A 16,277-nucleotide genomic window follows, 5' to 3' on the forward strand; every position below is an offset into this window, starting at 1 on the left:
GGACAAGATCTTCAGTTAAGAATGAAAGTTCCCTTCTCCATGGTCATGATTGACAAAACCTGAAGGAGATATACTTATAGTTGGCATTGGCCTAACAAAGAATTAAAGAAATGAGTTCGAATCATAGTAGCCACTGCCTAGAAAATCATATCCTAACTTAATATCATGCCATAACCTAATTAAATCCTGCATCATTATGCATACACAAGATAAATCCATTGAAGAAAATGGAAGAGTAGATAGCCACCTGAGTTTTTAAGGTATTAAGAGTACGACAATGTGTTGTAGAGAGGTGAAGGGGAAGAGATAACCTATTTCCCCCTAAAGAAATCAAGTGCTTCAAGAGAACGTTCAAAGACAACATTGTACAGCGGATGGATAGGCTCCAGAAGGTTGGAATAGGGGCCTGCTACTGCCCGTGGAAGTGGTGGAGAATCTTCATTCGATGCGCTATACTGACACAATGAGAGGCCACTCAGGCAATAACATGTGTGGTAGTAATCTTTTGGCTTCCCAGGTTTGTCTCTTAGTCCGCCCTCCTGTACCTGCATCCAAAGAATGATCAGAACCAAACCTCACAAACGGGAATACCTACAAAGAGTGGCCCTGGAACACAAATGATTGTTTACAGAAAATAAGATTGCCAAAATTTGGATAAAGATATAAATATTGTTGTTGAGAATCCCACATCAGAAAAATCAAGGGACCTCACATTCTTTATAAGACACATGGTCTTCTCCTCCCCTAGCTAATTGGTTCTGAGATGAAGTCTCATGTTATCTAATATTGTACCATAGTCCATGAAACCCAAACGAACATTCAGTCCAAGAACAAAACAAAAAAATTGGAATCCGATCCAAGAATGATGAATCCAAAGAGGCACCATCTTGAGGGTGCATGTTGAAGTTCCCACATTGAATGTTTATAAGATATATGGAATACTCCTCCCATTGCCAATTGATCTTGAGATGGAATCTTATGACATCTAATCATTGCACCAACCAAAACACAGAACTCTTACCAGGTAAATAACTCATTATTGTTTTGAAAAATGCACTATTCTATAAATTAATGAATGCAATATGAAAGGGTGAATTCAAGGAGTCCCAGTGCTATTCAATGTTTCATAAAATGAACATCCATCTTCAGAGATGGCAGTCAATTACTTCTGATTCTCGAATCAATTTCAAAACTGCAATATTTTGTATATTCTACTTTACATGAACACTACACAAATTAAAATTAATGAAATTATCTGATGCAAAAAGAAGTCCAACCAACTATCGAGTTAGTAATATGAAATAAATCTCTAAGGTCTACCTGCGCGCACAGAAGTATGTATTGCTGTAAGGCTAAGCTGTTGAAAAGAGGTTGACTGCTTGGATGTTTCTTGATAAATTCATAACCGATATCATTAAAGTTGACCTTTCGAGTAGTACCCGCACCTAATCAGAAGAATAAATATCACAAGATTATCTTCCTTAAGAATGAAATCATGAATATAACCAAGATAACAATTGGGCTTTTTTTTTCTTAAATAAAAAACATATAAGCGCCCTAATAATTGGGCTTTTTTTTTCTTTCTAAACATATACATGCCCCATAAGAATTAAAATACCAAAAGATATCTAATGCTAGAGTTTATTTTTAAGTGTATATACATACCCTCGGTTTGGTTCGGTTTGATTGGTTTTTCAAATAAAAAATCGATCTGAACCAATACTTTTTTGTTTTCTCCAAATACAAACCAATGTGTCCAATTTTATACTAAAAAACCAAACCAAACCATTGCATCAGTTTGGATCAGTTTCGTTTTCTGTTTTTTGGTTTTTTGTGCACCCCTAATGTAACTATTGTCTTATTTATGATTATCTTTTAATAAGAAACAATTTTATTGATGTATGAAATTATAGGGAGAAGAATTGAGCCAAAGGAATTACAAGACTTCTCCAATTGGACAAAAGAGAATCAAAACTGCATGACTTGAAGTATTTAGACAATTTACACCAAGCGAAAACGATGAAGATAACGTCCTCTAAGAATAGGTCGAAAACAGAAAAAGAAAACTGATGGCGTACCAGTTGATAGACCATCAAAGGATGAGCCTTCTTGAGCAGAAGGTTGAACTGATTGTTCTTCAATATCCAAATTTAATCTTTGTAACAGCGAGCAAACGCCTCCCTGTTATCATAAATCAATCAAATGAAAACCAAAGAAACACTGAATCAAACAATACCAAAACTAACCTGCCAGAATGAATAGCAGCCATCAACCAACTTATTTGTTCTCCCCTGAAATCCACACTCTAAACCAGCTTGACGAAACACCACCCAATCCTAATGTGTTGACATAGGTCTCAATATTATTCTTATTATGTTACAATAACATGTAGCATTGAAGCCAAACGGCATGGTCTTAATACAAATGAAGGGCAGGATTAGCAATGACGATTAATTTCCACAGCAAAGTCTTACAAGTAAACTCCGCAAGTCCAACCGGTGAACCTCATTAATCAGAATCAGGGTAGCTAAACCACAAAAGGTGTACCTGATGAGGTTGATATATCAATTATGTACAAAACAGAGTTGCTCATAGGAACATGATAAGATATTCATAGTGTTGAGCATTCAAAAATCGTTTCGCACTACTTCCATGGTATTGTACCTTCGAATTATATAGAGATTGCACAAACAATCATACAATTTTTTATCTTCCCACTGACAAAAGGTGTAGAACTCATTTTCAGTAGAAAAAGAAGAGAGAAAAAAAATGGTGTAGAACTCAGCATCCAACAAGATAAAATGAAGAAAGGCAGAAACATACCCACCATGAGCCTCAGATCCAGGTTCTCCCGCAATACCACCTTCAAAAGTTTGACAACTGCAGAGAAAATTAGCAGAGTAGTTAATGAACCACACACAATAGCAGACTGATTTAACATGTCTGCAAGAAATTATAAACATCAGAGCACAGCAGAACTTGTCAGCTGTCCATCTCACTCTTTCAAGAAGCAGACATTGGAGAAATAAAAGAAAAATCACATGGAATTGCTATTCAAGCTGATATAGTAATTTTTAACTGTGGCAGATTTTCAGTAACTGCTTAATAATTTTACTTTCAGCAGATTATTGGCTTATTTAAGGTTTTCAATCCAACCACTGCACTGCACAGAGGCAAAGTTTGCACAAATTCTAATTTTATATCCCAGTTTATCCATCAGTCACAGGTGTCCAGTGGGAACCATAGTCTCATGTCCAACAGGTTATTGACTTGAGTCTCATGCAACTGAAGAATTTTACTGTACAGCCAAATTACAACATCCAAAGTTCCCAGTTTGCACTCAATTTCTTTTAGATAAAAAAGAACTAATTGCATTAAATAAATGAAATTCAAAAGGGATGGGAAGGGCCACCGAAGCTTCATGCGAAAAAAATTACAAAATGTTCTTCCAAGTGACATATATAGAACTTGAACCATAACTACAAAAAAATTTGTAAAATTTGCACCAATTAAGAGCCACAAAATGAGGCTTTCCACAAGGTCGATGAGCTTTTCTAAACTGAGAAAGACTCCCGGTTTCTTTCAAGCTACTACGAGTGTCCAAAACCAATGCTCTAGCTAGCTGCTAACAGAAACTTCTTAAAAAAATGACAACTGGCCAACGAGGATAAGAGAGAGGTGGTTAGGATTTCCCGTATTTACTCTACTCTTGTTTCTCAGTTATTTGAAAAATAAAAAATAAAAACCTGTAGGTGATAGGTTCATCACATGCTTCACAGAAGCACACGCATGCAGACAATATCTAGGAACCAACCTTTGAATGTAGTTTCCAACATTTTGAACTAGTTCATCATCCAAGATGTTCAATATACTGGCAACCTGAAAGGTAGAAGTTTTGGAGTCATTGTCATCATGACATACTGTATTTGAAAAAAATAAAACTAAAAAAAGGTTGACATTTTATACATAAAACAATTAACACGCTATGCTTGACAACTGACAAATCAAAAACAAACAATTAAATCCCATTTTTTACCGAGTTTTCAAGATTGTGTAATTTTGGTCCATGAACTTTCAAAATGCTTTTAGTCCCTAAAGCTTACTAAATAACCACTATGATTTCTCCCTTACTTTTATTCCTAGTTGTTTAAGCAGGGAATGTTGGGATGGGCATATACATCCACGTCTCATTTATAGGTTGGCTGATGTAGGAGGTAGAATAATAGCAATGACCAAAATGGTTTAGTGTTTAGGTCTAAAATAAATATTTGGAATGTCAATGACTTTAATGGAATTATCCTTAAAGTTAAGGAATAAAGATCCAAATCGGATTTAATCCAAAAACAGAACTCAATAAGGGGGTGTTTGGCTCACAAACATGAGTTGAGTTGAGTTGGTAAAAATTACCAACTCAATGTTTGGCCCATCAACTTTAAAGGTCGGTGGAGTTGAGTTGTTTTTTTTTTTATCAACTCACCCCAACTCACTCCAACTCCCCCCAACTCCCCCTCTAACTCACCCTAACTCTCCCTCCCTCCAATGTTTTCAATGGCTCCACCCATTGACCGACTACCGTGACCACACTCTAATGACCATTTTCACACGGCCAACTCCGACAATCAACTCCAGGTTCCGGCAACGGCAACCACCTTCAATAACAACTTCAATGACCAACTCTATCTTCACACAAACTAACTCCGACAACCACCTTCGCGCCGATAACTTCGACGACTAACTCCAAGCTCCGGTAACCACTTCGATGATAACTCCAACGACCACATCCGCACAAGCAACTCCAGTGACATACTCTGACGACCACCTTCATGTGGCCAACTTCGATGACCAACTCTAGGTTCTGGCAACCACCTTCGATGACAACTTCAATGAAGACCACCTTCAATGATCAACTCCAGTGACAACCACATTTGACAACCAAAACTAACCATCACTTCGAGTGACCAACTTTGAATAAGACCACCTCTTACTTGTAAGACCCAAACTAGTTGCACTCCTCCAATAATTAGTTTGAGGTTCATCCGTTTTAAATTCAGAGTCTACCTTTTTATAGTCCAAATTTTGTTTAATTGTTAGGGAACAATTTGTGATGTATTGAGTGGTATTCATTGCTATGCATTTTTTTTACATGCACATGGATATTTTTGTGGACATTATTATTTCATTTGTAAGAGGCAAATTAGACTTAACCATAAAAACTAACAATAAAAACTGTTTGCACAAAAAATATTTTCAAAAAAGAGTTTACACAAGAAAAAATCATTTAGTTGCATTAGTGTAAAATGTAAAGAATCAAACGTTTACCCAAAAAAAAAAAGTAATAAACTATAAAAATTGAAATTCATATTTCACAAATGGGCAAAAAATAACACAGACTTTCTGACTTAACTCGACTCAACTCAGCACCCCAAACACAGACATTCCAACTCAACTCAACTCTGCACCCTAAACACAGACAATCTAACTCCACAAATAATCTAACTTCCCAGATAATAATTACCAACTCAACTCTGCACACCAAACATCCCCTAAAATATCATTTGCTGCACTGATAGAAGTAGCTAGGGGCATTTCTTCACAAGAATGAGTCTCTTTCTCAACAATATTCAGCTAGAACCTAAAGACTTAATGCCACCATCCTTGATATTTGTGCGTTGACAATACGTATATCCATTGGATGAATCATGATTCATGAATGATCACTTCAGCAAATAAAATAAAACTGCAGTATATTCATGCAATTAAGGCCATGTTTACCAATTCATAATTGATGGATGAATCATAATAGGCGTGAATCGCATACATAATTGGATTGTTTTTTTATCGCGTTTACCTAAAATTACGAATCTGTCACATTTTACTATTACCTTTATTGTTACCTTTACTGCTTGATCCTAACAGTAAAGGTAAAGGTTACAATAAATGTGGTAGATTCATAATTTTGATATTGTTATGGTAATGATAACGATAATGGTAAAGGTAGTAGGTCCCATGTAATTTTCAACCGTAATTAGATTAAGCACCATTCATTCTTTAATTAGATTGCATGATTTGATTGCAGATTTCAAGATGGGCCTCACAACTAATTACAATTACAGAAGCAAGTAAACAACAAAAAAAGTAATCAACTAGGGTCCACTTTTTACATTACCATTTATGGATTATCTCTCACTTGGTGTAAACATGGCCTAAATGCATTGTCTAACACTACAATAAGCCATTTTCCATTTTAAAGCTTTGAAAACATGCCATTCGCTCAAACAACTGGAAATTGCATGCACATGCACAATGCAACATATTTACATCCCAACCCAACAATAAGATGTCGACTTACAGAAATTGCAGTGTAGCAAGCACGAACGTCTATTTCTCCTTGGTCATGCATCCTAATAATATCAACAACGGACAACATCAAAGAAAGGGAAAAAAAAAGACTCAGCCATAGAACCATAAATCAAGCATTAATTCTTGAACACTAAATATAGAGTTGTAATTATGACCCAAGGAGCCAACACAATTTCTAGGAAGACAATAAAAGAATACGGAATCATAACTGGGGATGAACTATTAGAATTGATTTGATACCTGAAGCCTCCGTTGGGTTGCTTCATCTGCAGCAAAAACGTGTATAGTTTATGTCTGAAAGATGTTTCAACGATAATGTCATCACTGCAAAATTACTCAGAAAAGTAACTGATCCCCTGATCATAAATTGACCACCTATTAATTGACGACAAAGCTTTATGACTCCCCAATGTGACAAGTGAGTTCACTGCAGCATAAGTTGTTGCCAGGTGAGGTAACTGTGGAGAACCAAAAAGTTAATGAATCCACAGATATTAATAAATTCAATAGATTGAGGACTACAAAACAGAAAACTGAATGTATTGGAATTGTGCAGATTTACATGATTTAAAGAACAGTAAAAGTAATGCTTGGTCTTAGGTGAGGGATGCAAATTAAGGTTTAGCATGTAGGAGAAGTTTTAGTTAGGTTGTCAGTAGCAACTAGTATATAAAGAAGAGGGGAGGAACTAGGAAGATAAATCCAGATAACTCCTTAGAGAAGGAAGAAGTCCAGACCTCTCAATATTTGATACTTGCGGACTATACTTGAACAACTAATTTCCTTTTTCCTCAATTCTTTTTTCCTTCCTTCTCAATTTCTACCTTCATAAGTAAACTTATTGAGAAGCCCATATCTAATAAAGCAGAATCTAAGAAACCACCAATTACTTTAAGAAAGTCCTTACAAGGCTAAAAGTCCGATTTGGAGGGTCATGCTCTAAACCTCTCAAATTGTGGTGCTTTCTAATTATTCTTAGTCCAGGACAAGTATTTGCTACCATTCTATACTTTCTACAGTTTCATCACATAACACATCTCCGTAGGTGTGACAAGTGACGGACATGCACATTGCACACAGAACACACAATAAGGTGTAACTTGTAAGTAGGTAGTATGGCAGAATCTTGGAAGTATTGTACTGATTAACTCCTTGTAAGACTAATGCACTAAGTTGCATAATATATGCAGAGAATACTATAACATAGTGATTGGACATTTTCTTCTACTCAAAACCCTATGTTTCATTTCTGAGTCATTTTAATGCTGAACATTTGACTAGTACGTGAACATTGCTGCTTTTCTTTCTTCAATTAAAAAACACTCTCTAACAACAGTCATCATAAACTGACAATGGCATAATTTTTCCATAGAAATGAATATGAAATTGACTTGCCTGTCCAGGTCCACCTCCATATCCACCATCTGGGTCCTGCAAGCATGAGAAACCAATACATAACAACAATTTCAACCGTCAGAGTTTAAACGTATCATTCCAACATGAAGCAAGAAATTTCTATGCATGCAATATCTCGTTCAAATGGTAAAAAAAATGAAAACTGTCTGAAGCAAGAACAAGGAGGGAAGGTAATACTTAACAAAGACTGATAAAATAATAATATTCATTCAAGGATACTCGGGTAGTCAGTCCACAAGCTGAAGGATTCCTAATGTAAGAAAGATTTGTTAGTAAATGGTGCAAACAAGAAGAGGTAGAATGACCATACTTGGCAACGATTAAGAAAGTCAATGGCCCTATCCTCCAGTTCAACATCTACAGAGTCTCCCAATAGAGCAATAGAATGCAGGATCCAATAGCAAATCCACGGACGACTGCAAAATGTCAAAAAAGGAGAGGAAAAGGACTTAAATAAGCTAGCATATGATACATTATAACTGCACAATCAAGCATATAGTAGATAATTGAATGGACAGACAACAAATAATCAGGCAACCAGACAATTGAACGCTAGGAAAACTTTGCACTCAGATTCTCTACATAGAACCTTGAATTGACCATGACTCATTCACTAATTCTTAGGAGACCAGAGCCTCATCAGCACAACCTTGCATTAGTGTTCTTGAACCAGAATGAACACAAAGAAAAACTTGTCTTAGATATGCATTAATCCAAGCAACAACAAAATAGTTAATAAATGTGGTTACTTTTCCAGTTAAGTTTCAATTTCATAATGATATTCGGTTGAAATTAGGGTTTTTTACTCTAGGGACATTTCTGTCTTTTTCCTTGTACCCTAGGGTTTTCCTTTTTTCTACTTAAGCTGGTAGTCGCTGTGTATACTTTGAATCAGTCTTCTAATAAGAATCTTTTATCCCGTGATTTTTTTCTCCCTGATTAGGGTTTTTCCACGTAAACTTTGTGTGTGCTATTTTCTATCTCTACTATGTCTTTTTCATCATGGTATCAGAGCATGGAGACGAAACCCTGGCCACCACTGAGGAAAACCCAATAGGAGAATCCCAAACCAATGGCACAGATATAGCCATTGTCATCCAAAATGCTATTGACTGATATTTCCAATCTGTCCTTCCCCATCTTCAACGTGATGACCAGCCGACTAGACTCGACCAGCCGGTCAATTTTCCCCAGATTTCGTCCGATTCATCGCAGACGCAGACCATCGGCGATACAACGCAGGTCCACCTGATTTCTTCCGCGCCACAAAGATTGAAGTCGACACAGCCGTTCGACGCTTTCCAGTTAACGCAGCCTCCAACCGGTGTCGTCCCTCCCGTGCGGATTAGTCCAGTAGCTTTGTCCAACCGGTTCCAGCCAATCCCACAAGTCGGCGCGAACCGAGGTTCCCTGATCGACGCTGCTGTCAATGGCGCTGGAGCTGGTCCAAGCTGCAGCTTGTTTCATCAGCCAAATCAGCCAGGAATGGATCCAACCAGTGGCTGCCACTTCATCAATCGGGATCCTCTGTTCCAACCAGATGCGAATAGTAGTTTGGGACAGTCATCGCCGATCATTGGTGGGTTTGGAGGGGGAGAATCATCGTTCCATCGTCAGGACCAAGGGAGTATAATCCAAGGCCAGTTTACTCAGTTGCAACTACAGATAAAGCAGCAGAATGAGATGTTCCAGCAGCAGATAGATGCCATTGGGGAAGCACTGGGATCGACATCCAATGTCCAGCCAGATCTAAACCAAAATCAACCGATTTACCCTGGAAATTCAGTAACTTCTTTCCCTGCATACTCTTCAAATTTATTCTCTGGAGCAATAGGCAACTCTTCTAGCTTTATTGTAGGAGAAAATTTGAATGGTGATAATTATTTCTCTTGGTCCCAATCCATTAAAATGACCCTTGAGGGCTGTCACAAATTTGGGTATCTAACGGGTGAGATACCAAAACCAAGACCAGTCGATGCCCAAGAACGAATTTGGAAGGGAGAAGACTCTCTGCTTCGGTCTATTCTGGCAGGGAGTATGGAACCTCAGATTGGAAAACCCCTACTATATGCAGCCACGGCTTGAGACATTTAGGAGGCAGTCCAAAAGCTTTACTCCAAAAGCCAAAACGTTTCTCAGTTATATACCTTACGTAAGCAAGTTCATGAGTGTAAGCAAGGGGCAATGGATGTTACAGCATACTTCAATAAACTGTCACTTCTTTGGCAAGAGATGGATTTGTGTCGTGAGATGATTTGGAATTGTCCATGTGGAGGAGTCTTGCATTATCAGTCTGAGGAAACCGACCGTGCATACGACTTTCTTGCGGGACTAAACTCTAAGTTTGATGCAATACAAAGTCGTATATTGGGAACCTGTCCAATACCATCCTTAATGAAAGTCTGCTTTGAAGTACGTTTTGAGGAAGACAGGTCTAGGGCAATGAATAATACACTTGTGACGCTGACAGACTCCACTGCGTTCAAAACCTCAGGCCCTATCCAAGATAAACAGAATAGTAAGCCGACTCCAGTGTGTGAACACTGAAAGAAGCCCTAGCACACGAAAGATCAGTGCTGGAAGTTGCATGGCCGTCCGCCGAATGGTAAAAAACGATAGTCAGGTCGGGCACTGGTAGGTGAATTAGCAACTAGAGACACGCAATCTCAGAATTAGGAAAACAGTCAGAGCACTAGTGGTACAGTGGGAGTAAGTGCAATCACCCAATCAGGTACTCTTCACTCCTTTGGCTTTGTTAGCATAACTGGTAGTAAACCATGGATTTTAGATTCAGGGGCTACAGACCACTTGACTGGCTCTTCCGACCAGTTTCTTTCTTATCAACCAAGTGTTGGGAATGAAAAGATCAGAATTGTTGATGGGTCTTTTGCCCCTGTTGTCGGAAAAGGACATTTGTCACCCTTTGAGGGCTTAGTTCTCCAAGATGTGTTGCATGTGCCAAAAGTCTCTTACAACCTTTTATCTGTTAGTAAAATTACAAGGGATTTGAGATGTCGTGTTATCTTCTCACCTGATGCTGTTGTTTTACCGGATCTGAACTCAGGGATGACAATTGGCACTGCCCAGCATGACACGCTCTATTTCCTCACTGAAGAAGCCTCATCTAGGATATGTGATAGGACTGGTTTACTTTCATCTCATTTTTCTGTTTCTGAAACGAACTATAGCACTATCGCCTTGGGCACCCTAATTTCCATTATATGAATTATTTGTTTTCTCATCTTTTTCATAATGTTAATATTTATGTTAATATTTCTAAGTTAAATTTTGATGAGTGTGTCTAAGCCAAACAGCCCCGTGCATCATTAAAATCTCAGCCTTATAAGCCTTCCAAACCATTCACCCTCTTCCATAGCGATGTTTGAGGTCCGTCACCTGCTACTACCGCCACTAGTAAGCGGTGGTTTGTAACCTTCATTGGCGACCATACTAGATTAACCTGGGTTTTTCTTCTGACAAATAAATCCGAAGTTACATCGGTCTTCCAACAGTTCTACTACTCTATAGAAACCCAGTTCAATGCAAAAATCACTATTCTCCGTAGAGACAATGGTCGAGAATACTTTAATAATTCCTTTAGGGAGTTCTTAATCTCAAAAGGAATAGTCCATCAGAGTTCCTGTGCATACACTCCTCAACAAAATGGAGTGGCCGAACGGAAAAACCGTCACCTCATCGAAGTTGCTCGGTCTCTTATGTTGTCAACTTCTCTTCCGTCCTACTTATGAGGGGATGTTTTTCTGACAGCAGGCTATCTGATAAATCGAATGCCATCCCGGGCTCTAAATTCCAAACCCCCCTAGATTACTTCAAAAAGTCTTACCCTAATAACCAACTTATTTCTGATGTTCCCCTTCGAGTATGTGGGTGTGTTGTGTTCGTCCATACTCATGGTCCTAACCGAACCAAGTTTACTCCTCGTGCCCAGAAATGTGTCTTTGTGGGGTATCCTCTTCATCAACGTGGGTACAAGTGTTATTATCCCTCTTCTAGAAAATACTTTGTCTCAATGGATGTGACATTCTTTGAAGATCATCCATTCTTTCCCAATGGTTCCCTCCAGGAGGAGAATACGAGTGAAGAAACCAATTGGGGTCCAAGTCTATCCATCTTACCTGAACCCATTCTTGACATAAGTACCAATGAATCCATCCTACCTACCAAACAAGTCCCATGGATCACATACTATAGGAGGAATCTCATAAAGGAAATAGCGCCGCCTGTTATTTCTCCGGCTCCAGTCCATGAGTCAAAACGGGTGTCAGTTCCAGGTACTAGTACTCCTATTCTTGATGATGGTAATAATTTTGATAAAACTGATGCTTGTGTTGAAAATGATGAGAGCAAAGACAAGGAAGACAATGACAGCAAGTATGATTGCACCAGAAACAATGTGATCGAGGCAAGGAGTGATGATTGTGAGACTTGTTCCAACAGAGAACATTGTTGAAACTGGAAAAGAAATGTCACCTATTTCAGCAGAAAAAACCATTGAGAATGGAAAAGAAATGACAGAACATGAGACCTATGAGCAGGAGGTTGAGTGCAGTATGGAGTCTGAGGAGAATAAAGACCGTGATGCATCTCTTGACCTTCCGATTGCCCTGAGGAAAGGTACCAGATCATGTACGAAATATCCACTGCAAAGTTACTTGTCTTATAGCAACTTGTCCCCTGGGTTCAAGGCCCTCACTACGAGCCTAGACACAGTGGTAATAACGAACAGTATACACACAGCAATGGAGATTCCCGAATGGAAAGCCGCAGTCATGGAAGAAATGAGGGCGCTTGAGAAAAATCATACGTGGACCAAGTTACTCTTCCAAATGGACACAAAACAATTGGATGTAAATGGGTGTTCACAGTAAAGTATAGGCCCGATGGAACGATTGATAGATACAAGGCCAGATTGGTTGCCAGAGGTTTTACTCAGACCTTTGGGGTTGATTATTCCGAGACTTCTTCACCAGTAGCAAAGTTGAATATAGTACGAGTTCTGCTCTCAGTTGCAGTTAACAAAGATTGGCCCCTTCACCAGTTTGATGTGAAGAATGTCTTTCTTAATGGAGAGTTGGAGGAAGAAGTCTACATGAGTCCTCCCCCAGGATTCGAGAAACAATTTAACCACCGAGTATGTAGGCTAAAGAAGTCCTTGTATGGGTTAAAACAGTCCCCAAGAGCCTAGTTTGGCATATTCACTACCTTTGTAAAGTCACAAGGGTATAGTCAGGGACACTCATATCACACTCTCTTTACTAAGAGGTCAGTATCTGGGAAGATTGCAATTTTGATTGTATATGTTGATGATATTGTCATTTCAGGTGATGATGCTTCAGAGATTGACCGCTTAAAGACGAAAATGGTTGAGGAATTTGAAATCAAGGACCTTGGAAAACTATGGTACTTCCTTGGAATGGAGGTAGCTCGATCGAGAGAAGGGATTTCAGTTTCCCAACAGAAATATACTCTAGACTTGCTTAAGGAGACAGGTATGGCAGACTGCAAACCAGTTGACACCCCCTATAGAAGTGAATGCGAAATTAAGTAATATGAGTGAAGGTGTACCAGTTAATAAAGAGAGATATCAGCGGCTTGTTGGAAAGCTCATCTACCTCTCTCATACTAGACCATACATTTTATATGCAGTTAGTGTGGTGAGTCAGTTTATGCAATCTCCTTACAAAGAACATATGAAGGCGGTGGAGCGCATCCTGAGGTATCTAAAAACCTCTCCAGGGAGAGGCTTGATGTTTAGAAAAACTGATAGACGATGCATCGAGGCATACACAGATGCAGATTGAGCAGGTTCTATAGTGGGTAGAAAGCCGACATCAGGATATTGTACATTCATGTGGGGTAACCTTGTCACATAGAGGAGTAAGAAACAAGGGGTTGTTGCCAGAAGTAGTGCCGAAACTGAGTACAGGGCCATGAGTCTGGGGATATGTGAAGAAATTTGGCTTGAAAAGGTTTTAAGTGATCTTGATCAAGGTCACACCGGTCCAATGAAACTCTATTGTGATAACAAAGCTGCAATAAGCATAGAAAATAACCTAGTTCAGCATGACAGAACAAAGCATGTGGATATTGATCGACATTTCATCAAGGAGAGGCTTGACAGTGGCAACATTTGTGTCCCCTATGTTCCTTCTAGCCAACAGATTGCAGATGTCCTAACGAAGGGACTGCCCAGACAGTTGTTTGACTCTTGTGTTAGCAAGTTGGGTCTTATTGACTTTTATGCCCCAACTTGAGGGAGAGTGTTGAAATTAGGGTTTTTTACTCTAACGGCATTTCTATCTTTTTCCTTGTACCCTAGTGTTTCCCTTTTTTCTATTTAAGTTGGTACTCACTGTGTATACTTTACATCAATCTTCTAATAATAATCCTTTATCCCATGGTTTTTTCTCCCTGATTAGGGTTTTTCCAAGTAAACTTTGTGTGTGCTATTTTCTATCTCTACTCTGTCTTTTTCATCATATTTACTACCCATTTTTTATCAAACAACCTTCATTGAGATAAAAATGAAAGAATATATGGGCATAAAAAAACCAGCCCATAAAAACAGGATCTCAACTAAAAAGGGACTCCAACTATACAAAATAGAACCTAAAAGATAGTTAAAAAGGTCTAGAAGATCGAAGCCCTGATGGAAACATACAAGAGCCAACACCTAAACACATGATTAGGATGCCTTTCCATCTCCTAAACAGATGGTTAAGCGCAGAACCAATCCGCTCCCGTGTTCATTATCCATTTTGAGAAGAAACACAACAAAATAGAATACTTAGCTACAAAACTAGAAGTCTAAATGACCTTCAAATACACATCAAGCCTCGCCAAAAACCACTTGTAGAGTTTAACCCACTAACAAAAGTTAAATTTTCATTTAGAACAAAAGGAATTGCCACAAGCAAAGACTGCATGATAGTTGAAGATACGGATTCGACAGCCTACAAGAAATATAGACTTACTTGGCATCCAATACGCGAAATGAGGGTCCTAGATGATTGAGACCATTAGTAAGATATTCGATATGATTCTCACGATGAAGCTCCAGTCTAGAAACAAACGAAAATCATTAAAAACCACAAGCGAAGTACAACATCTGCACTTAAAACGAATCATTTGAAGTCAGAAAGAACTCCTAGCTTATTACATGAACTCTTGAGCGCTGCAAGGAGCCCGAAGGAAAAATTCGTATATCCGAGCAACCTCATATTCCACCATCCTTTGATTCTGCTGCGTCACCGTAAGTTCCTCCGGCACCGGCGCTTCCATAATTGGCCGTCCAAAGACACTGCACTGAGACCAAGGGGTTCTCCTTGGTTCTGCTCGAGAGCAAATTCACAACGACGAGCCGATTATCTTTGGCGCGAGATTCCTACCAACCCTAGATACTCGGGTTCACGACCCGGATATGGATCTAACCCGTTTTAAATGACCCGGTATTGATTTTTTGTTGTCCATTTTTTTTATTTTAATCTTGTTTTATGAGATTTTAATTGTCTTGATTTGGTAAAGTAGCATGCATAAACTCTCATACATTGTGATCGAGTTCTCACTACAAAATGTTGTTGTCTAAATAACTTTATAATTCTTGGAATCTTCCTTAGTTGAGTTGTTAAAATTATCTTAAATCATGTTATGTTTTAGGTTTTCAAATTCATTGAATTCTATTTTTTAAAATTATTTTTCGTACAAATTCTAAAAATAACATTTTTATGTTTTCTTTTGAAAACAACATTTTTATGTTTTCTTTGTATTCATAATTTGAATTTTAAATTTTAAAATCCATAATTATGTTAAATAAAGATAAAAATATTTAGAAATATAGTATGTTGTGTTAAAAATCCAATCCATTCAAATATATATGAACGTAGGAATAAAGAGACTTTGATACTCAAATTGGAATTTGTAACAATCGAGATCATTCAAATTTCACACTGAACTAGATATACGTCCCATTACTAATTCAAGGAAAGAGGATATTAATAAGATCAAACAAGTATCCCATCTCTCTTAGCGAGGGAATTAATCATTTTTTTGAAGTTTAAGGGCAGGGTTTTTTGCTTCATTTCAAAGGATATTTAATCAATAAGCCAGCCGAGAGATGGAACATCGATTTCGCTTAACAGAAGAAGATATTCCTTCGGAACCCTCTCCTATTGTTTTGTAATAATCAAAGGAAAGTCAAATAGAATTTCATTCAATTATCAAAAAGTTATCTTATATATAACAAGTTATTATTATAATGCAGAATATATAGAATAGTAATTCTAGTTAGAAACTCCTAATAATTATATAGTGACACTTTGATTACAAAAAAAAAAAAGCAAAAGTGGACCTAACTCGTTGAATCATGACTATATCCACTATTCTGATATTCCAATTCAATAAGGATGATGAACAGTAGATCTTTTTTATTGCATTTTCATATTTAGTTGGACTCCACACACAGGAATCTGTCGATATTTCCG

The 16,277-nt window shown here is 38.0% G+C and overlaps 1 protein-coding gene across 1 annotated transcript; it reads right to left on the minus strand.

Annotated features, from left to right (window-relative positions):
* Positions 1 to 218: 218 nt before the first annotated feature.
* ERA1 (Prenyltransferase family protein) lies at positions 219 to 15,282 on the minus strand. The gene is made up of 14 exons (XM_039047164.2): positions 14,957 to 15,282; positions 14,772 to 14,858; positions 8,087 to 8,192; positions 7,756 to 7,791; positions 6,736 to 6,818; positions 6,601 to 6,654; positions 6,350 to 6,401; positions 3,815 to 3,879; positions 2,824 to 2,880; positions 2,475 to 2,547; positions 2,247 to 2,336; positions 2,079 to 2,181; positions 1,321 to 1,445; positions 219 to 545 (listed from the first exon to the last, which is right to left on the minus strand). Exons 1-14 carry the CDS (start codon positions 15,076 to 15,078, stop codon positions 312 to 314), a joined length of 1,287 nt encoding a protein of 428 aa, XP_038903092.1. The 5' UTR covers positions 15,079 to 15,282; the 3' UTR covers positions 219 to 311.
* Between the last annotated feature and the right edge of the window lie 995 nt (positions 15,283 to 16,277).

Source organism: Benincasa hispida, chromosome 11 (assembly GCF_027475165.1).
Source record: "Benincasa hispida cultivar pf3 chromosome 11, pf3_genome.v1.1, whole genome shotgun sequence".
Classification (NCBI taxonomy): Eukaryota; Viridiplantae; Streptophyta; class Magnoliopsida; order Cucurbitales; family Cucurbitaceae; genus Benincasa; species Benincasa hispida.

What these genes read in the sequence shown, in the direction of transcription:
- ERA1 (XM_039047164.2), bottom strand. Translation starts at nt 15,078, where the DNA reads ATGGAAGCGCCGGTGCCGGAGGAACTTACGGTGACGCAGCAGAATCAA. An exon ending in CAACCCAACGGAGGCTTCAG is followed by an intron (nt 6,402 to 6,600) that starts GTATCAAATCAA and finishes TGATATTATTAG; the next exon opens with GATGCATGACCAAGGAGAAA. An exon ending in GCTGCTATTCATTCTGGCAG is followed by an intron (nt 2,182 to 2,246) that starts GTTAGTTTTGGT and finishes TTATGATAACAG; the next exon opens with GGAGGCGTTTGCTCGCTGTT.